This window comes from Notechis scutatus, chromosome 4 (genome assembly GCF_049901735.1).
Source record: "Notechis scutatus isolate UNSWTSFEM ecotype Mainland chromosome 4, rNotScu1.2, whole genome shotgun sequence".
In the NCBI taxonomy this organism is placed as follows: domain Eukaryota; kingdom Metazoa; phylum Chordata; class Lepidosauria; order Squamata; family Elapidae; genus Notechis; species Notechis scutatus.
This window is the reverse complement of record NC_142012.1, coordinates 39,101,453-39,128,951: the sequence shown is the minus strand read 5'-3', so window position 1 is coordinate 39,128,951 and position 27,499 is coordinate 39,101,453. Positions and strand designations below refer to the sequence as shown.

At 34.3% G+C, this 27,499-nt stretch overlaps 1 protein-coding gene and 1 long non-coding RNA gene across 3 annotated transcripts in view; one reads left to right on the top strand and one right to left on the bottom strand.

The window, feature by feature from the left end:
* The window catches only part of LOC148130711 (uncharacterized), a 104,279-nt gene that overhangs the window by 68,792 nt on the left and 7,988 nt on the right, over positions 1–27,499 (bottom strand). The window lies entirely within an intron of this gene.
* MYOZ2 (myozenin 2) lies at positions 60–27,291 on the top strand. Of its 2 annotated transcripts, none has more exons than XM_087963190.1 (7): positions 60–286; positions 877–978; positions 3,397–3,566; positions 6,891–7,020; positions 11,660–11,843; positions 23,076–23,313; positions 25,020–27,291. In XM_087963190.1, exons 2-6 carry the CDS (start codon positions 903–905, stop codon positions 23,308–23,310), a joined length of 795 nt encoding a protein of 264 aa, XP_087819316.1. In that variant the 5' UTR covers positions 60–286; positions 877–902; the 3' UTR covers positions 23,311–23,313; positions 25,020–27,291. The 2 variants fall into 2 exon arrangements, with proteins under 2 accessions (XP_087819316.1, XP_026522763.2); XM_026666978.2 differs by having other exon boundaries at positions 115–286; positions 25,253–27,291.

Below are 27,499 nucleotides of genomic sequence, written 5' to 3'. Positions count from 1 at the left end.
AATGCATACTCTTTTGTGATGCATGGAGCAGAATCATTTCTGTTCTCTTCTTTTGCCAGGAAGATATGAGTGGCTGGATGTTTGCATCTATAAATAGCTACTTTATGTCAGCTAGATGCCAATCTTTTGAAGAGGGTCAGTCCCCAGTTTGTCTTGGTACTAGGCATCATGCAAACCCTAGAAGAAGCATAGAAACCTCCTAGGACTGGATAGGTCATCCCCATTCATACCAAGTTCCATAAACCCTGCTCAAAGCATCAAGACCACTATTTTCTTGAACAATAAGGTAAGTGAGCATATTGTTTCCTGGAATAAATGACTTTGATTGTCCTATGAGTACAATGCTTCAGCTTGCAGAAACGAACAGGCAATTTACTGTAGAGAGGTACTGCTGCATTACAAAGATGGTTCTCTATCTATATTGTTGCTTATTAATAGAGGCTAATTCAGAGATTGATGCCTTCACTAATTTTCTAGGGGCCCCCTAATAGAAATTGCAGAAGACTTTATTTTTTAAAGGCTGAAAACAGGGAGGGAAATCACTCAAGTTAATTGAGGATATATCTATAGCATTGAGACAACAAATACACTTTGGTAAATATTACTTTGGTAATATTACCTATATTTCAGCAAAGATGAACATCTACAGAAAAAAAAATAAGAAGGCCAATCCTCACCCTGTCACATAATTAGTTTAACAAGGAACTGTTGATGCTCTGAGGTGTATATGCAGCGTCATAGAATATACTTTGTATAATTTGCCAAGAACTCAGATTAGAACTATAGCCTTTGTAAACTTCTGGAGCAGGGATTTAAAATACAAACTAGAAGATGTACTTGTTGGTATAACATTTAACTATCTTCTCTTTTTCCTAGTAAGAAATTTTTTGCTGATCACAACAATGCTCTCACATTCTGACATGATCAAAGAGAGAAAACAGCAAGCATCAGCCATCATGAAGGAGATCCAGCTAAATGGTACATAGTTAAATACCTGCTACCATGTTAGTGTCACATCTTCTTTTTAGTCTTACAGAATATTTCTCCTATAGCTTTCCCTCTGTGTATGTTGCCATAAATAATCTCATGCAGCTATTGCACTGCCTATGATAACGAATCCTTTTGTAATGGCTTCTTTTCATTTGAAAGCTATTTTCAGATGAACAACTGTTGTGGAGGAATGAAGTAACTCAACAGCTGACGCATATTCTGCCTAGAATTGACTTTTGGAATATTTTTTGAAGAGAGGCTAATGTCTGGACACTGTATTATAGAATTCCTAGAAAAAATGTTTCCATCTTTGACTTAAAACTATCTTTAAAGGTGTAAACATATGCAATTTTAAATTAAAAAGCAAAGTACATGCATTGTTATCTTTCAGTGTCTGCCTCTCCCACTCAAGGACGTTTGTACTTATATCCAACAACAAGAAGGCATACTTCCCAGATAATTTATTTTAAGAAATATTTTGCAACATAATCTTTTTTTCCCCATCACTAGGATGGCATTCTGAAAGTCTTTGGCTGATCAAGACTGGCCTTCTTTTCTCTGAAAGCAAAGAATGACACAATCTTCAACTGAATTTAATGCTATTTTAGGGGATTTGTGTACCTCAGAATAAATAGTCCAAATATTACTCTTCCTTCTTACGTTAAAAAACAGAACTGAGGTTTGATTTTGGAACTTGTCCTAAAACATATGTGCACATGTTCAAATAGAAATGAATATACCTGTACATTTAAATTTCAAAAATTTCTTACCTTGCTTTAAGACTGTTCAAGTTACTGTTGGAATTTAACCTTTAAACATTAAACAAAAAACTTCCATCTGCACTACAAGTGAAATTGAATCTTATAACTTAAAACATTATTATTAATAAATTAAAAATAAGTAATTTATATTATATTTCTCTTTAAAAATTGAAATAATTTGTTGTCTGCAAGGTTAAAATTTTATCTAGGGCAACCAGCTCTTGACCCAACTCCCAAGGCTTAATTTAATATCAGTAGTAGTGTTTAAACAAATCTGGGGTCCATGCTAGATGTGATATAGAAGATCTGGAATCATATTTTTTTTTATTTAATATGATGATAAAATCATGCTGGTAATGTGATTTTCCATCTTCTCAAATTCCATACCATTTTACATGATAGTATTTTAATGTAAGAATTCCATTTACGCTTGTAAGGTTTAGATTGGTGGGTGGATATATTATAAAAGTTTCCACTGCATCAAATATATTATAATTCAATTTTATAAACAACTCTTGTCCTGTTCATTTCACCTCACAAGCGGGTTTTTAAGTTGATGAGAAAAAAATATACTTTACAACATCCACATTCTAATGTGGAACTTCAATAAATAATCCCATTGGCCAAATTTACCCTTCCAATCCTTATATTACAGAACAGACATGCTACAACAGAAGTAGTACAACTAGAAGGCAGACAAATCCACATATTTTCTGCTAGACCTCTCTGAATGTGGAATTGTTTTTAAGCCTAATGTAAGAACAATAATAGGCACTTAATAAATTTTGGGCCACTTTTGACCCAGGAAAAAAGTTTACCAGAGTAAAATCAAGATGCTGCCATTTTCCACATTTTGATTCAGGAGGGAAACAAGAATGAAGGATATATTAATATCACTTTAAGTCTGTTTGCAAAATCTGGTTAAGTCTGAATGCATAAAGAGTTTGTATTGTGCAATAAAATACATTACAATTGGAGAATGGGTCAATCTGTAATAGAAATTGTATATTTTCGCTTTAGAATATTAGACATGATAAAGAGAACGCTTTTAAAAAATCATTCATTTCAATATCCACAAATACCCTTGCAGCAGTCAGTGGATATTCAAACAGTCCATTATCCTGCTGATGAAATAGATGTCTCTGGAAATACATAACTATCCTCTTAGACAGTTTGCCCCCAATAACTGGTTACATACTTCTGAACGTAAAATTCCATAGTGCACAAATTTCTATAGCCAGTGATGGACCTTTCCTCCATGAAATTCTCGCATCTCCTATACCTCAAATCCTACTGGTATGGATATATGTAATTATGATTTTGATGTATATTAGCAATAAATTGATATATTGAAAAGAACGGATTTCATAAATGTAAGAAGCAACCTTGTTACTATTTCTTCTCTCAAATTTAAGGTTTTTGCCATAATTGCCTTCTATACCTTTAACAGGATATAGTGTTGCAAAGATAATATCTTATTTTATTCATCTGTCTAAAGGTAGTCTTTTGAATTGGGATTTATCTGAAAGTGATTAGTCAGCTTTATTAGTGGGGAAAAATAATCTACCATTGAAATTGACTTATTATCATATTAATCATAGCAATAATTTAAGAGAATTCTCATAGAAATATGTTTATTTTGTAGAATTCCCTCAAATGGATCTTGGAAAAAAGGTTAGCATCCCCAGGGATATCATGCTGGAAGAACTATCACTGCTCAGTAATCGAGGAGCAAGGCTGTTCAAAATGCGGCAAAGGAGATCTGACAAGTACACATATGAAAATCTTCATTTTTTATCTAGCAAACCAAGAAATGTGAGTATTTTATTTAGTTTTCTGTTCTAAGGAAGCATGAGAGTCCTAGGAAAATTCATGAGTTCCTAAACTCAGTAAAGCTGATTGATTAGGGACATAATTTGTCAAAATACTATTGAGTAACTGGTAAGTTTCTAGATTTAGTAATTTGACTTAGCTCCAAGTGTCAGAAAGTAGATCGGCTTATAGGCATCACTTACTTTGAAAGGATTTCCTATAGTTTTAGGACATTTAATTCAAAATAATGGTCAATAGCAAAAAAGAGTATTCACCATCACCAAACTTGAATACAGTTACTTGACAAGTAAACATCTAGTTTAACCCTTGGATCTTAGAGTGAATCCTTGGAACTCTATAGATGAATTACAAAAATGTTAGCACATCTTACCGTATACATTCATTATTTCAGGGAAGATCATGTCTGATATTTCTGTTTGACGAAAAGAAACATTATCTTTCCTGTTACAAAATATTATTCTTTGCATACTTAGAAATTCAATCTCACTAAGCAGAAGCAAACATTGAAGCAAAAATGTGAGGACTGAGACCACAAATGAGAAACAGATGCACTTTGATTTCATAATAAAATGTAGATAGTCTTATACCTCTGAGCTTCTTTACAAGCATATTCTGGGATTGAATTCTATATTTTGCTGGGATAATCCTTGAAACTAGCATTTACTTTTTTAATAGTAATTTTATTAAAAATTACAATTACAAAGATAAAAACTAATACAAACTAAAAGAATAAAAAGAAAAATAGAAAGCTCAGAAAAGAAAAATATAGGAAAATAGAAAGAAAAAATATATATAAAGAAATGATTTCCCCTCCATCACAACAAGTATAAATAAGTTTAGTAACTTATTGCCTTATTTTAAAATACAATAAATGATCTCTTCTTCTCATATTAAATCTTTTATTTATATATCAAGGACTACCTATATATAAAATATTTTATGTTGCACTAACTTTTTATTTAAGATCAAAATAAAATTAAATATCATTTTAAGTAAACTTTTACTTATTTGAAAAAATGACATTGAATTTTATTATTGCAAATCCAGATAAATAATTAATACAATTTTAATAAAATTACTTCTAATAAAAATGTACATTAAAAATGCCTAGGAAACATAATTGATTCTTTCAATATTGATAGTTATGGAATTTCCAGCAGTAAAGTGTCAGGTCAAAAAGTCCATTTTTTAAAAAAATCAAAATTCAAATCCAAACAGCAAAAAAAGTCTCTGACATCCGTAAAAATATCATATGCATATAGCAGAATTCTATACTCTACTTCACTTTGCAATGTCTTTAATATTTTCAGAATATGAAAAGCAAGACACACTAAAACCAAATTCAAAATAAAGGGTGCATATTTGAAGTACGCTGTGATACAACTTAAAAAGGAAACTTCTATAGATCATACATAATCAAGGGATTGGCTAGAACATTTTTTAGCCCTCAGATTCTGATTTAGGGAGGAAAACTGTAACCTGTGATCTAAGATCATCTAGACTTGGTATGAAGAAATCAGAGAATCAGGGGGCAGGGGTTCATTTTGCAGTTGATCCCAATTATCTCCCTGTGTGTTTTAAAGAAGTATGAATAAGTTCCAGAGAGTTTAATGATGCTTCTTCCAAACTAATGAGACATATGATTGCAACAATGCTAATCTTAATGCAGTAGGGGTGGTGTGATTACCACTGCTTTGTGTGTGTGTGTGTGTGTGTGTGTTTGTGTGTGTGTGCATTTTCTTTCCTTTTAAAAACTCTGATGCCCATATCTTAATACTTTCTCTTAGTCTATGAATTCTAAAAAAATGAAATACCTGAATCAGTGTCAGCCTTTCCATAGAAGACTTATTTTTAAATCTTCTGTTTCTTCATGTTTCAGGTTTTTCCCTTTATCCATGGAAAATTGTACTTTAACACAGTCTTGTATGTAATAATTTTTTCATTTCAATGTCATAGCTAAAATTAGCATCTGACATTTTAGACTGCTATAATTCTATGTTAACAAAACAATTAATAAGGCTTGGGATGCACTATTGGAATTAATGAGCCAGTAGAAAGAGTGGATAATCCCACCCTGCCTTTAATCTTCATGCGGTAGCCAGAACTAAGGTTATTATTATGATTGCCAATTGAAACAATGTTGAGAAAATTCTTTATGGATGTGATGTTGAATAAAATAAAATCAATAGAAATGTCCTGATTTTTAAAGCCAAATGTAAATCTCCAGCTGCATTTGAACTATAATTCTGTAAAGAGTATGGTAACAACTTTTTCAGTTTCTGTAAGTGTTGACACTTCCTTGCTTAGAGCTCTATATGACTTTCTCTTAAATGGGATATGTGAGATGTCAAAGTGAATTTCCCAGTATCTTTTTCTTAGACAAAAGCAAACTCTGGGGTATAATTTTGGATCAGGACATAATGTGAAAGGAGAAGTACATGTGTTAACTTCAAGAGAGCAATTTCGATCAGGTCCATGATATACAGAAAACAGACCTATTCCCAATAATCTAGTTCCAAATTAAATCAGACCACTTACAACTGCTTTTAACAGAATGATATTTTAAAAATCTATGTATCCTTTGCATTATATTTAGTCTGGACTTCAATTGCTGGAAAATGTAAACTCCCTTATGCATAAAAGAACTAAAGATTTCTGATCAGCTTGGCTTGAATGGTCTAGATAGAATCCAATACCTCACTGAAACCACTGTGTGGTTCTCCCATTTCACCTATTAGTGGTTTTGTAATATCTCTATGAAGAAGGTCCTAAAATAGAGGCTATTGATTATGCTTTTATGATAGATATTTCATTCAGAAAATTATTGATAAACTTATTTGCTTAGAGCACTAGAAGCCTATCATTCTCAGCATGTCAGATAGTTTTCATTGTAGGTTTGCAAGCCAATTAAACCCTGTGCACCTCCCCCCGTACCCCAGCATCCATTCAACATTAGTAGTAATTAACCAGTTCATCCAGATCATCATGTCATACTCACTAAAGTACAAAAAGAGAGAGAGGCAAAACAAATGGCTAGAAAGCAATTAAAAAAACCAGCTACAGTCCAGGGCTGTCAAACTCCCGGCCCATGGGCCAGATGCGTCACGCACTGGTCATGCCCACACCTGGTTTAGCGAAGGGGGAAAAAGTCCCAATACATCATGTGATGCTGCTATGATGACCTGAGTTTGACACCCCTGAGCTACACTATCACTTTTCGAGTTAGGGAAAGCTGAATAGCCAAGACACACTCTGGCATCTCTTTTGCAGTTAATAGATGTGATTCTTATTCCTATTCAATTATAGCGCAATGAGATCATACAGTGTGTCCAGTTGGATGCTCATGGCATGGAACCTAGTCATCTAAATGCACCAATGACACCTCCTAATACACCTGATCCAAGGGGTCCACCCAATCCTGAAACTATTGCCCCAGGTAAGCTATTGCACAGCTTTTATATTAAACAATCTTTTAAAAAAAATCACAAAGAATTAATTAGTCTCTAGGACAACTATGCTTAAATACCACTCCAGAAAGATAATGAAATGTCTATATTCACATCAAAATGATGCAGGTGAATCATAATAGTTACTGTGAGAGGAATGGAACTTTTATATCCTACATTTAAGGATTATTCTACAGTTGAAATAAATAAAACATTTTTAGATTTTGTTTATAGGATAGTAATCCATCTAGCTTTCTTAGTGATGCAATTTCTAGTATAGCTATATAATAAATAAAATAGCAATTCTACAATGTGACTGGGATAGAAACATTCCAGTTAGGAGATTTTACAGGTATTGTAAGTAAAACTTTTGAACTAGCATTTAAACAAATCAATCACAGTGCTTTCTTTAGAAACTCTGGGAAGAATGATAGTTCAGTGTGGAATACAGAACTTACATTTAACTTCTAGTGAATAAGATCAGATATGAAGTTCTAATTACTATTAGATTAGATAAATTGCAGTTTTTAAGTCAATAATAAACAGGTTCATATTGACTGATTATGTCAAAATAAATAAATAATTTTGCAGATAATGTAAGTTTCTTGGTATTAGGTAAGAGGAGGCAACTAATGTTGTCATTAATTCAGTAAATTAAACTTATAGCCAGGCATGTACTGAGATTCATAAATTGCAATAATAAACAAAGCAGAACTATAGAAATCCAGTATTGTAAGAATAAATTTCCCATTGAATATATTGGCTGAAGCAAGTATGAAACTGATCCAAACCTGGATAGAAATGTACTAATTGAATATACAAGGTAATATATTTCCAAAAGTATACATGTAGGCAAAATAGATTAAATTCCTCCCAAAAAGATGACAGATATTAGATTAATAATAAATACACTAGAATATATTAACAACAAGAAAAAAAAGGCAAAAGTAGTATGGACAGAGAGGCAGGTTGAATGAAGGAAAAGCCTTTGGTAATTTAGAGTGGACTTTTTGTTAGAAGCCCTCAATCCAGAAGAACTGAATCTTTACTGGAGATGAATTTGCAATTTGATAAAAAGATGTAAACAAATTGAACATTTCATGATAAAGTAGATGTAAAATTTCAAAGTTGTAATTACACTGGAACAATGGGAAGCGCTATGGAAAAAAAATCTGTAAAATGGTCTGTAGGTGGAATTGATTATGGCATTTTATCAAATATGGGACTTATGCAAACAACAACTCTAAAGTATTAGAAGAAATATATTGCAATATTTTGAAAATTTTAAAAATTAAATCTGAATTAAAATCATAGCTATATTATTGGGAATAATTTCACAAAGCATAAATGAAGAGTATCCCAACTATTAAAGTTGTATGCTGACCACGGTAAGAATAAACCTGGAATAACATTGGAAAAGTGAAAATCTGCCAAAGATAGGGTGTTCAAATTAGTTGAATATGTAGCAATAGCACACCTGACCATACATATGTATAACAGAATTAATAAAACCTTGGAGGAATAAAACCAAAGGGAGAAACAATGAGAAATTTGGAAAATATATGTACAAATGATAATTTGGAATTATGTTGTATAAAAGAATGTCTTATTTGTTTTGTCAAAACCTACAAGTAGCCTTCAGAAAGGAGGTTTTATGTTTCTATGTCTTGTTTTATGTTTTGTATTTTGTGTGCTTATGTTTGATTGAGAATTAATAAAACTTTGATAGAAAGAAATATAATTGAATAAAAGTGAAGGGAGAAATAATGAGAAATTTGGAAAAGATATATATGTGTTTAAATGGAAATGTGATAATGTGGAACTATGCTGTATAAAATAATGTTTTATTTGCCTTGTTAAAACCTATAAGTAACTATTATAGGTTTTATGGAGGTTTTATGCTTTTATGTCTTATGTTTTGTTTGTTTTTTAAAAATTAATAAAATTTGTTTAAAAAAGAAAGAAAAAAAGAAAGTGCAGGCGCTATTGGGCCTTCTTTGCAGTGGCCATAGTGTGGACTGACCAAGTAAGGTTGTCAGATATATGAGTTCCTAGAAATTTAAAACTATGAACTCTTTCCACAAGTCTCCATTGATATATAGTGGGAGATTCTGAAACAGAGATAATCTGTTAATTTACACGTACTGAATGCATTTATCTGCTATGAAGTCTTCACAGTAGAAACTGATATTCTGTGTGGGTTGGGAGGAGGACACAATAATACTTTAAAAATATTATGCATATTTTAAAAATACAATAGTTTCAAAACAACAATTTGATTTGAGGAAAGAGTTCTGATTCTTCCTTTGTGTATTTACTGTGGATTAGCTGGAAGATTTTAATTTAGTTGGATGTTTATTTTAAGCGTGTTTGGATTAGAATTTAGTAAGACGACACTTCATGCAATTTGTTTTGATAAATGTCAGGCATTAATTGTCATGATTTTTTTAAAAAAATTAGGTTTAAGAGAAGTCACAGAGCATTCTTTGTGAATAAGGAAGCTATATAAAGCTAGCATTTTGTTGTTCTGGTTGCTGTTACTGATAAGATCTAACATTTTCTAGATGGACACAGTATGTTTACTGTTTACCTAGAAGGTGCAGATTCTGAATCAGGGGTGGGATTCTACCAGTTCGCACCTATTCGCTAGAACCGGTTGTTAACATTCTAAGTAGTTCGGAGAACCAATTGTTAGAAGAAATCACTGGCCTAATCCTGTAAGGAAGACAGGAAGGAAACATTCTGGTGTTGCTTACAGAAACTGCCTCTCCGTTAACCCTTATTACATTCTTGGCAGGACTAGACTTCCTGTCTCAGGAACTTCTCTGGAGTTTTTTTTTTTTTCTTCCTTTGCTGGTACTTTGCTTGTGTGGAGTGACCATTCAAAGTTACAATGGCACTGAAAAAGTGACTTATGACCATTTTTCACACTTACAACTGTTGCAGCATCCCCACAGTCATGAGAGGCCAGTCAAGGAGCTGCGTGCCTCAATGTGAGTGATATTGAGTTGGCCACGCCCAGCCAATAACATGACCACCAAGCCATGTCCACCCACTCACATGACCACCAAGCCACGCTCACCACCTAAGCCATGCCCACAGAACCGGTTGTTAAAAATTTGAATCCTACCCTTGTTCTGAATCAAATAAAAAGATTTAAAAGAACCTTTATATGAGAGTTACTGAGGATAATTTAATTTTCTGGCAGCAAAAACACTTTCTGCTGGTGTATTTAAAAACCTCTTCCTGTAAGAAAACTTGTTTTATTTATTCGGAAACATCAAGACACAAAGAACCTTTCTCTTACCATTTGGAAAACATGAGCTGTCTAATTTGTAAGAAATAAATTACTGTATAAAATGATCATAGTCTATTTTTTTCTTTTATGAGTGCCATATAATGGATTTGACTCAAAGGAGATTTATTTAATTAAAGCTGGAACTGTCATCACAATTTCCTGAAACTGTATACTATTGAACGCAGCATGACTTACTGCTGAATAAATATTGATAGTGTGTGTACATGCACACAATCATGGGACCAACTGTATTCTCATGCCAGTTGCAACTTATTGTTTTTTTAAATGATAGCATTTCCATTAAATAGCCAGGACGTACTTGCTTTAAATAATGGGAGGCTACATATATGTTGTTTTGAATCATTGCAGGAATCCAATTCAAGACAGTGACTCTTGACTCAAAAAAAATGAGCTACACCATTCCCAGAAGATGAATCAATCCAGTCAGCTGCTTCACTCCATTTGTCCATCCTGTTCTAACACTGAGGCACATTGTATATCCATAGTATTGCTTCACTGAAGCAAAGTGCCCCCATATATCTGTATAGCCTAGTTTTTATTACAAGTTTGTCTCCCCTTCCCATGGTTTTACTCGTCACACATATTTTGTTAAAATAATAAGCTAATAAGGTCTTCTTGATCTTAACTGGTTCAAGTGGATTATCTTCTGTTAAATTTGCTTGTCACTTTATTATTTTTAAAATCCTTTTATTTCTTAACCTACTTAAAAACCATGCTAGGAAGGGGAATGATGCTGCAAAGGCAGTTAATTAGTGCATGCCTCACTTCTGCTGGAAATTAGCCAAGCTGGTTTCTCCTGATCTGGGTCATTCGGGGTAGGTTGCTCATTTGCCTGACATGCTGCTCCTCAATTCCTTGACTGTTCACATTTCTATATATCCATCTGTACCTGTATTACTGAAGATATTTAAGTTGTTTCATATTATTATAGGGAGGGTACAGCTGCTGTAAATCTTGCACAGGGTGGAGAGTTCATGTTTACAAGTTTTGAATCTAAAGCTTAACTTTTGCCTTTTTCCATCCATCCTTTCCAAATATGATTTTTCTTCATAATACCTGGTACATAATACATGAAAATGTAAAACCAAATTGTTATTTCCAGAGCAAAGCCACTGATACTCAACAAGAATACTTCAAAGGTACAGGGCACAGAATATGACCTAAAGCTACCTATTTTTAAAATATTATTAAAATGTAGTTATAATGTTGTATCAGAGTCACTGGAGATGTAGTAACAATGAATTGTCTAAATATATTGGGAAACTGCTATTATCAAATTCAAATGTGTTAGTATCCTCCTTCTCCTAAAGGTTACTCTGGACCTTTGAAGACAATTCCTCCTGAGAAGTTCAACACTACATCTGTACCAAAATACTATCAATCACCTTGGATTGAGGCCATCAGTAATGATCCTGAGCTGCTGGAAGCTTTGTATCCTAAATTGTTTATGCCAGAAGAAATACCAGAACTACCCAGCTTTAAGAGTTTTAACAGGTAATTTTGAACAATCATCAAATTTCATCAATTGCAGAAAAGAATAGTGTGAAGAAAATGAATGTGGGTTTTAAGATATAAATATAAGGAAGCTTGCAAGATGATTGCAATTATTTGTGTTCCTTTAGATCAGAGGTGTCAAACTCACATCATCACAGTGGTGTCACATGATGTATCGGGACTTTTCCCCCCTTTGGTAAAACGGATGTGGGCATGGTCAGCCCGTGACACATCCAGTCTGCGGGCCGGGAGTTTGACAGCCCTGCTTTAGATGGATTCATCAGAAGCCTAGAGCCCTTAACGGTAGTTTCTAGTTTACATAAGAACTGGACCACCAGAGGTTTTCCCATGCCATACCATGACCAAGCAACTCTTTATAGGAATTTGACAAGCAATAGTGGAAGGTAATAGAGAGAGGGAATAATGTAATTTAATTTAGCCACCCAAAGTCATTGGGAATTGGGCAGCGTATACATTTATTTAATTAATTGTAATTCATACTGAAGGCAAAATTTTATCTTTTCAACTCAACACGTTAACTGAAAGTTTTAATTCAAAACTTTATTTCAAAGCTTGCATATAGCTAACTGTATTTTTTTTAAACACACTGGGCAAAATCTGTACAAAAATGTTTCTCCATTATTAATGAAAATAATTATATAAGATATTAAGAAATCATTGCAAAATCTATGAATATAAAACTTCACTTAAATATATAGAATGGAATGGAATGGAATGGAATGGAATGGAATAGAATAGAATAGAATAGAATAGAATAGAATAGAATAGAATAGAATAGAATAGAATAGAATAGAATAGAATAGAATTCATTTCTTGACCAAGTATGATTGGACATATAAGGAATTTCTCTCTGGTGCATAAGCTCACAGTGTACATATAAACAGCAAATAATAGGTCATAGGTCATAGTCATAGTTACAATCATAATCAATATGTATGTATATTTGGAGAACTAGGCATCAAAGCATACATAAATTTCAGTAGAAGGAGAAATTCAGGAAACTTGAAATTGACATATGTAGTACACCATTCTTTAGGTATAAAGGTAGTCCTCATTTACTGACTGCTCATTTAGTGACTGTTTAAAGTTTTAATAGTGCTGAAAAAAAGAGATTTGCAACCGGTTATGCCATCACAGTGTCCCAGCAGTCATGCAATCACAATTTGGGCATTTAACAATTGTTGTGCATTTATGATGGTTCCAGCATCCTTCAATCACATGTCACCATACTCAACATTCACAACAGGCTTGTGACAAATGAAGTTGGTGGAGAAGCCAGAAAGTAGTCGCAAATCGCCATCATGTGACATTACACTTAACAACTGCAGGTGATTTGCTTCATGACTGCAGCTGGAACTGATGTTATAAGTTGGTACGGTGATGTGATATTTCACTTTATGAGGTCATTTAGTGATAGCTTCAGTCCCAATTGAGGTTGGTAAGTGAGGACTATCTTTAATATCTTGTATTCATATTTCAAATACCAACTGCTAGGGAACACCAATTAAAAGGGAAGACTTTTCCATTATTTCTTCCAAGGAGTTATTATATATGATGCTGCCTGGGTTTCATGAGGTACGTTACTGCTGCTACAACTACTAATAAATGACTTCATTTTTAAGGAATTTGTCCAGTCTTTTACAGCTGACTAAATTGGTGATCTTCATTACATCTGATGACAATTAATTCTATAGTTAAACTATTCATTGTGTAAAAAAGTATTTCCTAACTATTGTGAAAAAAAAATATTTTTTTTACAATCAATCCCTGGAAGAAACACAAAATCTGTCTTGCTCATATGAATGCATGATCCTCCTTGTGACTTTACATCACTACCATGATTTTCACAGCAGCCTTCACCAACTACATGTTAACTTCCACACATTTCATTTCAATGAATGATCAAATTTTAATCCTACTCACATTTTCGTTGTACTCTTTTTGCATATTTTCCCATTCTGTAACATCTTCTCTGTCAGATCACAGAGAAGATGTTACAGAATGGGAAAATATGCAAAAAGAGTACGACCAAAATAGTTATTAGCAGCAATTCATTATACATAAATTACGTCAAGGATTTGGGTAACAGATAGGGATAATATGACAGAAGTGCATAAAATTACCCAGTAAGGATAAAGGTAGGATAAAATTTGGATCATTCATTGAAATGAAATGTGTGGAGGTTAACATGTAGTTGGTGAAGGCTGCTGTGAGAATCCATATTTCCATATTCCACAGTTGGCCCTAACATAAGTTAAACATACACTTTGCTCTTCTTAAAAAAAAAAAAACAATCACCCTCCCCATCATCACTTTAATGGAATGGTTAATTTGTTGGACCAGGAAGGCATGCAACTGAGGTTCTAGGTCACCCTCAGCCATAGAAACTTCCTGATTACCTTTGATCCAGTCATTCTTTTATACCCCCAAAATACTGTACATTTTGATTTTGTGGGAAAAATATAAGGAGAAGGCATGCACTGTTTACCATCTTGAGCTCCAGGAGGAAAAATTGAATGTGCAGTTCTTGGTACTCTGTAATTATGTTATCCAGTTGAGTAATGAAATGTCTACAACCAAACAACCAAACTCAGAGAGCATCAAGGACTTTACAGTTCAACTCAGCTACAGATAACCTCTTCTATTTTTTTTTAAATTAAGCATAATTCTTATAAACAAAAACAAGTAACCCCTGGAAATAAAACACAAAACCTTGCCCGTATATATGACATGATCCCAATTCTGACTTTACATCACAATCATGATTCCCACGGCAGTCTTCACCATCTACATGTTAAATATTTGTTCAACCACCAAAAATATATTTTTATTATTATATAATGGTTGCCAATTGTCTCAAATAATGTTATATAGTTGTGATCAAAATGGTTAATATAAGAAAAATATAGGTTACTATTTCTTCTCTCCCTCTTAGGAAAGAGGAGGATAATAAGGAACAGTCTTAGTTTTTGTTTGGGAAAAAAAGGATAGATGTATAGGTTCCATATTAAACCATTTTGAAGTTTAGGGGTTGAGATGTAATCTTACTTAATTGCCACACATTTTTGTATAAACTGGAGACTCAGAATGATTGCTAATATCAGTCTTATGTCGGTCAGTAAATGTATAGGTTAACTTTTTGCTGTTAGTAATCCAGAAACTAACTCTTTGCCTTTTTAGTAGTTGCGTGTAATTAGATGGCATCTATAGGATTTTTAAACAATCAAAATGGATAATGCATACAAAATAGAATGAAAGTGTCATATAAATGCAGCACATACGTTAAGGAGATTGACATAAATAAATAAATAAATAAATACCACTATTCATCAGTTAAATCCTAATCTGTAGCTTTTAGCAAAAGTTCTAAACATGTTGACATTGACTCAAAATATTTTGGGAGTGTTCTTATAAAATATCCAGGTTGTGGATCATGTTTATTCATATTCAATATAGTAATCTCATTTATTAAGAGACTGTCTCTGTTTTTAATAGCTTGTAGCTAAAGCTGAGTGACTAATACATCATACTCACAAAATACACACAGACAAAACTATCAAAAGGTTTACTGCTTCAGAAAACAGGAAACAGACACAACACGCTTCTAGCAGCTGGTCAGGACTGGTTTTCTGCTCTGCAAAATAAGGCATCACAAATATCTCTTAAGACAACTAACAAAAAATTATGGTTGATTACTAAAGATGTGATAACACATCCAGACTAGAGTTAACACATCATGCTAAGCTTAAGCAAATCATGGTTTGCTTAATAAGCCATTTGCATGGAATCATACAATGTACTGAATCACATGTACAAAACATAGTGGCTAAGCTCATTCAACATATGAAACTTGAACTAAAAAAACCTAACTATAGTTCAGGGTACTGTATGTATAACCCTAGCTATCATGGACACATGAAACAGATGTATTATCAACAAGGAATCTCTTATTATTTCTTCAGATACCACCAGAAATCCCCTTTCATTAGTTATTGTAAGGAGCTTATTCAAAATTAACCAGAATTGGCAGGATAATCTGAGCAGATGTTTATATTATATAAATGTGATAAATAAATATGCCAAATAAATGTATATAAATACTGTACCTAGGCCGCGCATGATCCTTTTCTCAAGAAGATTTGCCCATCCTGGGAAAATACAGAATGACATTGACAGATATGATTTCATGATTACTATACGTTATAAATAAAAAAGGCAAAGATTGTTTTGGAATATTTAAAACAAAAAATATTCATGTGGGAGAACCTTAAGTTTTTCAGTATTTTTCTCCTACAAAACTAAGACAAGGAAAAAATAAGATAATATCACTGTTGTGTCATTCTCTTAAGAAAAAACATTGTTTTCAACTATACCTGTTGTTGTGGTTCACTGGCAGCCTGCAGGGCTGGCAGCAGAATTGGACAGCGGGGAGGAACATGGGCCAGTCCTGGAGTCTGGGGAGGGCTCAGACGAGGGATCTGTGTCCGACACAGAGATGGGGACAGGGCCATCTGAGAGTTATGTGCTGATTCCGGAGCCTCCAGAATCTGACATCAGCGAAGCAGAGGAACAGGGGAGCTTGTTCCCAGTGCGTACTTACGCAGAGCTGCCAGAAGGCAAGAACAGTTAAGACAAAAGGAGCGACTCAGGAGTAAGGCTTGGAGATGATTGGTCCCTCCCATAAGACATAAAAGAGGAGCAAAGGGACATGAGCCTTTGCAGGAAGCAACTTTGTTCGTCCTGGTTGGTTTAAAATCTGAAGCTCCATGTTGACTTTGTGCTCCATTTGGCCTTGTACAGCTAATTGGCAATTTAGTCGTTGGTAGCATTTCAAGGGAGATAAAGGTGGGTGCTTATCAGCTTTATCCCAAAAAGAGGGCAGGGCAGACTTCTGTTGGACTATTCACAAACTGTTTGGGACTCATTATGGGCTGTGAATGCATATATTTCACAGCTGTTGAAATAAAAACAAGGTTTTTGAAAACAGTGTGTGATTGTTACTGTCTCAGGAAGCCTTGGTCAGAACACCCGTGCTGTCATAAATCCAATATTTACAACCATGAACATAATTAAGCTAATAGTAAGGAAATCAATACCCCATGGGCCCTAATAAAAATGAAAAGGGCTTTTGGGAGCCTGTATGCAAGATGGTCTCTTAATGAATTTACAATAATATGAGTTTTTGCTCTTAAATCATAGAAACATTAGGAAATAATTAGTGAATCATGACACATGCAATGTCATCATGGCTCACTAGCATCCAAGACTTAAACTTTGAAACTCTATACAATTCAGAAAACACTATTAGATTTAACTAGGTAAGAATGACACTTTAGTAATAAACTGACAATCTTACAAAATGTACTCCCCTTTCTATTTTTTCTATATCTATGTCAATTTCCTATTTTGGAGGTTACAACTTTGGGGTCAAAGTCAAATGATGTCATATCAAAGAGTCTACATAGTCTAAACTGTGAGATCAGTCTCTGAGTGAGTCAGACCCTTACATCTATATGATGTCGTTGCAAGAACATCACGGAAATATAACTCTGAGTTTAATACCTCAGCTGCATGTTTATTGCTATCAAAGAACTATAAAGGTTGACTATCTTCCATGTTCCCCATTCAGATTTGGAAATTATCTAAACCAACGAAGCTTTTGTGTTACCTAACTCCTTTTTGTTGCAACTGTAACAGAACAAGCTCAGATAAAAAGACTGAATACAGCTGCAACATCCGTTTAGTTATCAGGCACAACCACATTGAAATATTTTCACGTCTAGCTGTGACAATTCAAAAGGAGCTGGAATGGATTCAGAAAGCAGCTAAAAGGATTTAAAGGGCATAAAAGAAAAGTGCTTTCATTGAATATATTATTAAATTAAGACTATTTATTCAGGAAATCTAACTGAATTAAATGCCAGCTTTGTGATTTATCCAGGCAGTCTCTGACAATTGACAAAATTTTACAGAAGGAAGGAAAAGCCATGTAAATAGCATTCACAGTGTAACTTGTAAATGGAAATCTTAACTATTTGAAATGTAAACCTCTTTCCTCATGGAAAAAATCATCTTGATAACATTGAAAACTAGTGCTAAAGTCCCTAGAAAGCAAAGGAATATATTCTTTGAATCAGGGGTGGGATTCAACCGGAGTTGATTACTTTTTGCGCCTGCGCTTCACATGCATGTGCACATATACAATAACCATAGGCTGTGCCACCCAGACAGCTGAAAAGCGCTGCACGCAGGTGCACAGCATTCAAAAAACCTCTTTATCCCTGCTTTTTCAACCTCAGCTGTGTCGCGCAAAGCAGCTGAGGTTGAAAAAGCAGGAAATAAAGGACAGGTAAGAGCCCGGGCAGGTGGGTGGGCTGAACAGCAGCCAACACAGAACCGGTTCTGTGTCTGCTGCTCTTCAGAGCTACCGGCTCTATAGAACCGGGCAGAACCGGTAGCATCCCACCCCTGCTTTGAGTCCTCTGAGCTCTCTTTGACCAATTTGGACTGCAATTGTGAATTCACAGCTGCATGGTTTCTTACTCTGCTCGGGTGTCAAACTCACGACATCATGTTGCCGTCACATGATATTTTTTCCCTCCACAGAGCTGGGGTGGGTGTGGCCTGTATGTGATGCATCCAGTCTGTGGGCCACCAGTTTGACACCCTTGTATGAGGTAGAAAACTGTAAAAATAAGCTTAATATATTTGGGTAAAGGAAAAAAAGGAAAAGAAAACCCCCAATATGGATACAATGTCTTCTCACTGACTTTGCATCTTCAGTTTGACTACAGCACCCCACCCCTCCAAATTATAACTACAGGTAGTCCTTGATTTGTAACAGTTCATTTAGTGGCCATTCAAAGTTACAACGGCATTGAAAAAAGTGACTTACGACCATTTTTCACACTTATGACTGTTACAGCATTCCCATGGTCATGTGATTTACATTCAGATGCTGGACAACTGGTTCATATTTATGATGGTTGCAGTGTCCTGGGGTCATGTGATCATCTTTTATGACTTTCTGACAAGCAAAGTCAATGGGGAAGTCAGATTAAATTAACAGTATTGTTACTAATTTAACAACTGCAGTGATTCATTTAACAAATGTGGCAAGAAGTCGTAAAATGAGGCAAAACTCACTTAACAAATTTCTCACTTAGCAACATAAATTTTGGGCTCATTTCTGGTTGTAAGCTGAGGACTACCTGTATATGTTCCTTGCCATGGAAATGTCCTAGGATTTCATAAAGAATAAATTGAGTCAGCTTGGAAGAACACCACAACTCACTTCTGTGTTTAATACATTTCAAAACTGCTAGCCTATTTATTTAGGTGGTGGTGATGAAATTAACTGCAAAACTATTTCCTCTGCCCTGTTTTCCCCCAATGCTAAGCCATTTCCCCCCTTAGTTAATATAATCTCTTAAATAGAACTCCAATCAGAAGTGGAGCACTGCAGGATGCCTAGATGTAACAGTAAACTGGATTGACTAGTTATGCCTCCTATCTTGTTAAATAAGTCAAATTCCCTTCCTGAATGGATTGTTTTCAAAGCAGTAAAGGAATCCAATCCATCTGGATGTAGGTCTGTATTACTAATCTACATATAGCAAGCCCAATCCTGTAACACATGAAGCATCTCCTACTGACTGCCATTGGAACAATTATTAAACAACTAACAGTATAATTATCATCTAGCAGCCTGAAAATGTTATCTAAGACCCCAGCTCTTCAACCCCCATTTAAACAAGGTAAACGGCTATAATTCTGAATTAAGTTCCCATAAAATGGCTACAATATTAACAGAACTCTTTATTTAAAAGGTAGCTTGTCCTTTAAGTCCAACTGTCTGATGACTCTATTAATGTGTCCAGATAAATCTTGTCAGAAGTTTGCCATTGTTTCTGCTGGGTATATTCACTCAAGGACTAAGTAGGACTGATACTGTTTAATTTCCAAATCCAAATGAGATTGACTGGGTGCTGCCTCTTTTTTCTTTTCTTTCTAAACTGAATGTTTTTCTGCTGCTGCTTTTAAACTCCCATTGCCCCAGAATGCTCCCTACCAGCTAATCTCAGCCTGTTTGTTTTTCTGGGAAGGTGAAATTTCTAAACAAAGGTCTGGACTGCAGCCACGGCCATTTATACATCCTAAGACTCCTATGGCGCCTCTGTGGGATCTACAGACATTCTTGGAAGTAAAGATAATAGCAGGGGCTATCATATTGCTTTGAAGCATGCCAATTTCATCAGTATTTAATTTTAAACAATTACAATATGGTGGCTTTAACTAATTTTTATTTTAAATACTTTCTATTAAGACGATCAGTGGATACATACTGTAGATGCCCAAAGTATTAAACCAGTTTTCTCCTTGCAATTCAAAATTGCAACAAATTAAATATAGTAGTTCCTTTCAAACATTTCCTATATGTGTAATATATAAACTGGCTTTCTTGCATATAATTTCTTAATAAGAAAAAGAAACCAAAAAACAATAGGTCTTTATGCAGAAGATGAATGTCGCTTTCCCTCTTCTTTACTGATTGAAACCTAATTGTTATTACTCAAATATCCCTTCATTCCAGCAGGGTTAAATTTCCCACTCTGGCTATATGTGCAATTCCTGTTAAATCATGCTTTATATAAAGCTGTGCACTTTCATACTGACGACCCCACTTATCTTATAGTGGTTTGGGAGGGAGGCAATCCAATAAGCAGTCAGAGTGAAAACTAAGTTTATTTGCATTTAAATATTAATTAAAATTAAGTCCTTGGGACACATTTTGCAGTTTGCAAATAAAAAAATTGTCACTTTTGATTTTAATTAACCACAACGTCAGCTCTGGAAATTATGCAAACTTCAAAATCCATGATTTTACATGGATTTCTCTGATACTGTTACTACCACTGAACATGCAAACCTGGTATATGTTACCTTTACTTAAAATTAAAAGACTTGCCAAGTACACTGAAGAAATAGCAGTTCCAGGTATATTGAGGCTTGATTCTATCTATTCACTACTTGTGCCAAATCATTTAGCATGATTTGTAAATCAAATTTTAGATAGGTCAATAGGCTTTGCAAATCAACTACCTACGTAGGGTGGAAAGTACGTGGGAATATGTAAACCTGCAATTAAAGTACATGTTGCCTCTGATTTGTCAATATCATTAGTATTTATATTTGGGTCCTGCTTACCTTAGACAACAATGGATCCAGATATTCTGGGGCTGATCTGGTAGTTTTTCAAAAACACTTTTTACGGAAAACAGCCAGACCACTCCCAGAATAATAGGATCAGCATGGTCTGGAAGAACAAAATATTCTAGAATTACTCGTAATATTCTTTCTCTAGAATGGATCCTTTTACATCTATGTATTGATTACTACACCTGAATACATTCGTCTTCTAAACAAAAAGTATCGCTCTACCACTACCATAAATCACAAAACTAGAGGGGGGAGGGAAACAAGACCTAGGCTAATTTTATTTTATTTGAATAAAATACCTGAACTTCCCTGAACTCAGTTAATGAGATTTTATTGTCTTTGTTTGTACAAAATGAGTTATGGTTTAAAGAAATATAAAGCATTACAATTCTTGACATCATCTGGATGATTACTTCAAGAAATTTACTTTGCCATATTGAACCGTACTACTCCTTTTTTGGTTAATCTAGCATACAAATCATATATATTATTCATATAGTCAATAATGTTACTTTAATGTATTAAAATATAATTTACTGGCTTTCATAAATTTGCCAAATTTATTCATTTTATCAGAGATTAGAGATCTTGTTCATACTCAAATTATTTGGAGCCAGACAACTTATAGATCAAGCTATGATTGTGTGTTCAAAGAATCATGGTTACAACTGGTCCTTGAAGTTCTGGTTATACAGGACACCATGATCATGTGATCACAATTTGGGCACTTTGCAACTGGTTCACATTTTTGTTGCAGTGCCCTGTAATCACATGTTCGCTATTTGCTTTTTTAATTGTAATTGTATTAAATAAGTATTAGTTGAAATGAAAAAACAAACTACAATCTAATATTGTATTTCTTGACATGATCTATGGCAGGATTTCAGTATCATTAGTTTTTATGAGAGATCAGTTTCTTTACCACATTTACTATATGTAAGAATTATAATAACCTATTAGTAATAACTGTTATTCAGCCAATTGCCCTTCCCAAACACATCTTTTAATGTACAATCTGTGTGTTTTGTTATAGAAAGTTTGAATAGATTATTCAGGCAACATTGCCATCCTTTCATCAACAATTTTATTGCCATTCAATTTCTCTCCCATGCTCTGGTCATCTTAACAAGGAAACCTGTTTACACAGAATAGACTGAAATGGAAATAACTTGTGTGGATTTCTCATAGCATGATATTCATAGATTTGAATTAAGAGGGCTTGATGTCAAACATAGTTTTCATTTTGTTCTTTCTCATGTATGTAAGAAGTAGTAAAATAATGTATGAATATTTATTATATTTGTGCATTGGAATGACAAGCTACCAAAATATTATGTTGTAATCAGCTCCATCATGCCTCACTGTTACCAACTAACAAGCTCCTTGTGATCTACCAGAGTTACCTTCTTGGCTTTTGTTATAAAAGGCTAGATGATGATCATGATGATTTAATAATGGCTTCCTTTATTAGTCCAAAATCTTGGAGCAACAATATTCTGACATTCATATAATGTTCAAGATAAATAGATATGGCTACTTGAAGAACATTATAAGAAAGGAGCAATCAGTTGGCTATAGCATTTGGTTGTTAAAAAATTAAAGACAGGTACATAATCCCAAAGAACATGAGCACCATTCCTAGAGGAGCTAGTAATCAAGAAATCTATAGTTTGTCTCAAATATGATAAGCTTCTTTTTTATATGATGGTTGGGATGTTGGTTTTACAAACCACAAAAATGAAATATAAATCACAAAGTAGATTATTTTTATGTAGATATAGTAAGTGAAATTAAACCTGCATACTAAGGTTGCAGTTTGGTACTCTTCATCTAGAAGAAATTTGATGTGTTTTAAATTGTGCTGGTCATTGTAAATAGAAGGACAAGGTTTTTATAACAATTTTTTTTGAAAATCCCCCTTTTATATGCAAATGATAAAGAAGCATAAGCATTTGTCTTATTTCTGTTCCCCCCCCCACCCATCATCTACAGAGTTGCCACTCCTTTTGGTGGTTTTGAAAGAGCATCAAAACTTATCAAGTACAAAGTCCCAGATTTTAATTTTCTGCTGCTAAATGATCCACGATTTATGGTCCTTGCCAACCCACTTTCTACCAGGAGATCATTCAACAGGACTCCTAAAGGTTGGACAACTGAGAATATTCCCATAATGATAACTATACAGCCTACAGAGGTCAATGGTGTTCCAGAAACAGATGATTTGTGAAAAGTAAGTGCCTCTCACACCAAATTCAGCCTGGCAGTGTTTTAATCTTTTAATACTCTCTACATCTGTTCCAACATCCTATTTTACGTTATATTGAAATGTAATATGATATGATGATGCAGTTGTATTCTGAGATTAACTAATATTGCAATTGATTGCTAATACAAATAAAACTATGTGGCCAAAGCATCTTTTATAAAAACTATATTTGACTCTTTAATTCAATCTTTACATTCTACATATTAAATATAATCTTGATTGATTCTCATTGGTCAATTTTAATATTAAGAGATCAGATAATGATTAAAATTTCAAAATTTATCTATCAATTCTAGTTTGATTAGGCTTGCTACTGAGATATAGTGGCAAATGTTTACGTACTCTTGGTTAAACTATATATTTCTATGAACTGACCCAATTTGTACATCATATAAAATTAAAATGACATCATTTTGTGAATCTGATGGCATATTTATGTGCAGATTTAAACTGACCAAAATAAAGAGTGTACTTTTGTTAAGTAGGTATGCCATTAGGAATCTGAGTAAAAAATGATTTTTGGAAACAATCAAATTTTTGAATGTTGTATTTTCTAGAACACCATAAGGAAGTTGCAATTTAATATAAGTCTTTCAGTTTAGCGGTTGTCCTTGACTTATGACCATTTCTTCTGTAGCTATTGGAAATTACAACAAAGCTGAACAAAGGAACTTACAACCCCTACCTAGTTATGTCCACTAAAGCCTGGGGTCATGTGAAAAAATGTTGAATGCTTTCCCCACCCACCCTTCTGGTCCTCTTAGGCTTTGTGTCCACTTCACACCTAGTTGGATTCCTATAGGCCTTGGGCCTGCTTCTGACCCTGCTTGGTCTTACACCGTCCTCTCCACCCTCATAATGACTCAGTTTCTTACTTTTTCCATAGATCTCCATGGAAGCCACATGGCATCATACGGACAGCAGATGCCATTTGGGGAATGGCTACGATGTGTGGCCACTCAGAAATGGTGCCCACTTCTGGAATGGCACATGAGGTCCCAGTACTGTATGGGGGAGGGCTGAGGGGCAATTGTGTTTGAGAAGGAGGGCTAGCTCTTCCCCCATCAGTCTCCCCATACAGCCTCCAAGGCTGTGGAGTCTCAGTAGAGAGGGAAACAGAGCACAGGGTGCTGTAGGGATGTGGGAGACCTTGGGAGGCAGGAGCAGGCCATGTGCGAACTGGGGAGGTGCTGCAATGTAGGACTGGAACTGCATTAGGACTCCCAAGGAGTCAATCCAAAGGTGACTCCCCCACCACTGAGGCACCCCCATTGTTCATTTGAACCAGAATGGTTGTTTAACAACCACAATGGTGAGAGCAGTGCCTGAGATTGTTAAGTGAGGCAATCATGTGGGCACCTTGCTTAACAATTGTCACGATTTATGTCTCTAATGGGCAGGCTCCCTTATGGTCGTAATTCAAGAACTACCTGTATTAAACTGATCTTAAGTAGGCCTATATATTTATGCACCTAATTTCAATTTTGAAAGTATATGTAAGACACAATGTCATTTATTGTTTGAGATGTTTTCAAATGTTATGATCACATGTTGCATGACTCCTGTGAATCTATGCACAGAGCTATATGTGAGTTGTTCGTGGCAGGGACCCATTAATGTCTTTTATGGCTGTAGATTCATACAAGAAATATCCATCTGTTTATTTATAGGCACTCTCCTTCATGAACCTAATCACACTACAAAATGCATCAATTGTAAGATAGATGGAATTAAGCAAATTTTTCACAACCAGCTTTGCTGTTTTATGTACATTCATTTATCCACAAAAATTAGTCACAAGGGTTTAATAGGATAGAGATGATGTATTATAGTATATTGCAAATACTATTTCATCAGATGCATTTCTGACAGGGGCTTTGTTTCATAATCTGCTTATCTAAAGGCAATCTCCTTCTTGAACCTAATCACACTACAAACATGCCCTGGGAATCTCCTTTTAATGTCAAGTCTCTTGGACAACACCTTCATCTCATCCCCAGTCCATTGAGCAAGCTTGAATCAACCTTAGATCTACTGGTGTTCAAATGTTGTTTTCTTCCTTATTCTGATACTATCAAAGGGTAGCCTCAAGGCATATATGTCTATTAACTTTACATTATCTTGGAACAAAGTCAGGTGCTTGTAGCGACCTGCAAAGGAGCAAGATAGATGTCAACAACCTGAGTGGAAAATAGTTTTCTCCCAAATTAAGGATGTGTAGATAGTTTTCAAAAGCAGTGGGAAAAGGTTCTAAGGCAGACATCATTGGATACTAATGTATGAAACAGAGCATGTCAAACAAGAACACTTTGAAAAGGAAAGAATGGGACTGCTAGTATTGGCTATATTTTAATATCTGTGCTGCAAGATGTGGAATCAACTTCATAAAAAATTAAACCTAATCTAGGAAGTAAAACTTCCCTGATTAGTCCTGAGAAATGCAACAGGCTTCATCTAAAAAGCTTTTCATTTGGGGAATGAAAACATATCACATAGTGAGAAGAGAGGAACAGAATACTCAAGTTAGGACAAATTCCCCAATATCCTAATATTCAATGGGAAACTGCCCTGTGGCTGCCTACTTTTGGCAAGAGCTCATTATCATCTCATAAAAACACATTGTTGGTGTATCAACAGAGCTGCTCTACTGGTTTTCATCAATTCTTTTGATCCCTTCTGTAGAGAACAGTCACTCTGTTCCTTGTAGATCAAGCTATACAAGGTCTTTCTTGCTATTTTCCAAATTTCTGTTTCCTTTTTGCTACCGTAATATTTAATATAAATCACTTTTTTTGTGTAGCACTTTGTCAGATATTCAGCCCCAAAGAAGTATTTCTGAGATATTGAAGATTTCTTTGTCTGATGCACAAACACTCCATCTTGCTGGTTTGTTAAATTGTCAGTTATGTTCACCACTTTTTCAGCATACCACTGTGACTCTAGCAATTGATTTGTAGAATAAGCCATAATTGACTGGGTTATATAGAACATTAAGCCACAAGTCCTTGATTACAAACCAATATGACTAGAATAATACTTTGCACTAAACCACAATCAAGTTTAATGTTATTGGTTTAGTGCAATGTATGAATTCAAAGTTACAGGATAGAATGGGTGGGGAATGGTGATTTCCAAGCAGCATTTAAATGACTCACTTTGTAAAATATTGAAAATACAATTATGTGCATATTCATTAGACACTAATTGTAATACAATTTGTTCTAGCAGACTGAAGATTCTTTATAAAAGATGCCCTTAAATATGTTTATTATTTTTGCAGATGATAGATTATAGAAAATTTGAATATAAAATTTGCCATCAAGTTTAATACACATTTTATGATCTGTTTGATAATGAAGCCAAGTGATGAAAAAATTAAATAATTTAAAAGTTATGATAAAATGACTGAAATACCATTTTAAAAATTATTTTCAATCTTGAATATGTAATGTAACTTATATAGACCATCCAAATGCTTCCCTGAGAATGAATCCTATTGATCTCAATGGAGTGTATTTCTTGAGTAGAAATCTCACTGTTAAAGTTGACATTTTTGTTTTTTTCAGACATAAGTTCTGAAAATTGAAATATATGTAATGAAAGGATCTTATAATGAAAAGAGCTTCCTACATGTCTGCAGAACAAAATTGACAATATATTTCCTATAATAAACTATTATATGTTCTGCAGAGTAACTAATACTTTCCAAAAGCTTCAATTGGTGGAAAAAGAAGGTAGTTTCTTTATTTTGCTGTGTTTATAAAATATTGTTCAATAATATTACCTGCAGTGTTGTACATTGAATAATTTTCCCATCATATTATTTATAATTTCAATAATCGCATGCACATTGTGCTCATGTTCCACTTATTTCTATGTATCTAATTCTTCTACTCATCTTTGGTGTTCGGTTATGAAAATAAAGATATTTTCCCATTCCACACATAAATTTGTTTCATTCAAAGTTGCTAAAACTAAAGTCAGATATTGGAATTGACAAAAAGATGTGAGTGTTCCTCCAAAAAAATAAGTATTCCAAACTATGATATATTTCCAGTCTTTTCTTTGAAATCTCAAACTGTACATAAACACAAAGTTCATTTGACTGAATAGGAGACCCCTCTCTATAGAACTGGGGTGTCAAGCTCTA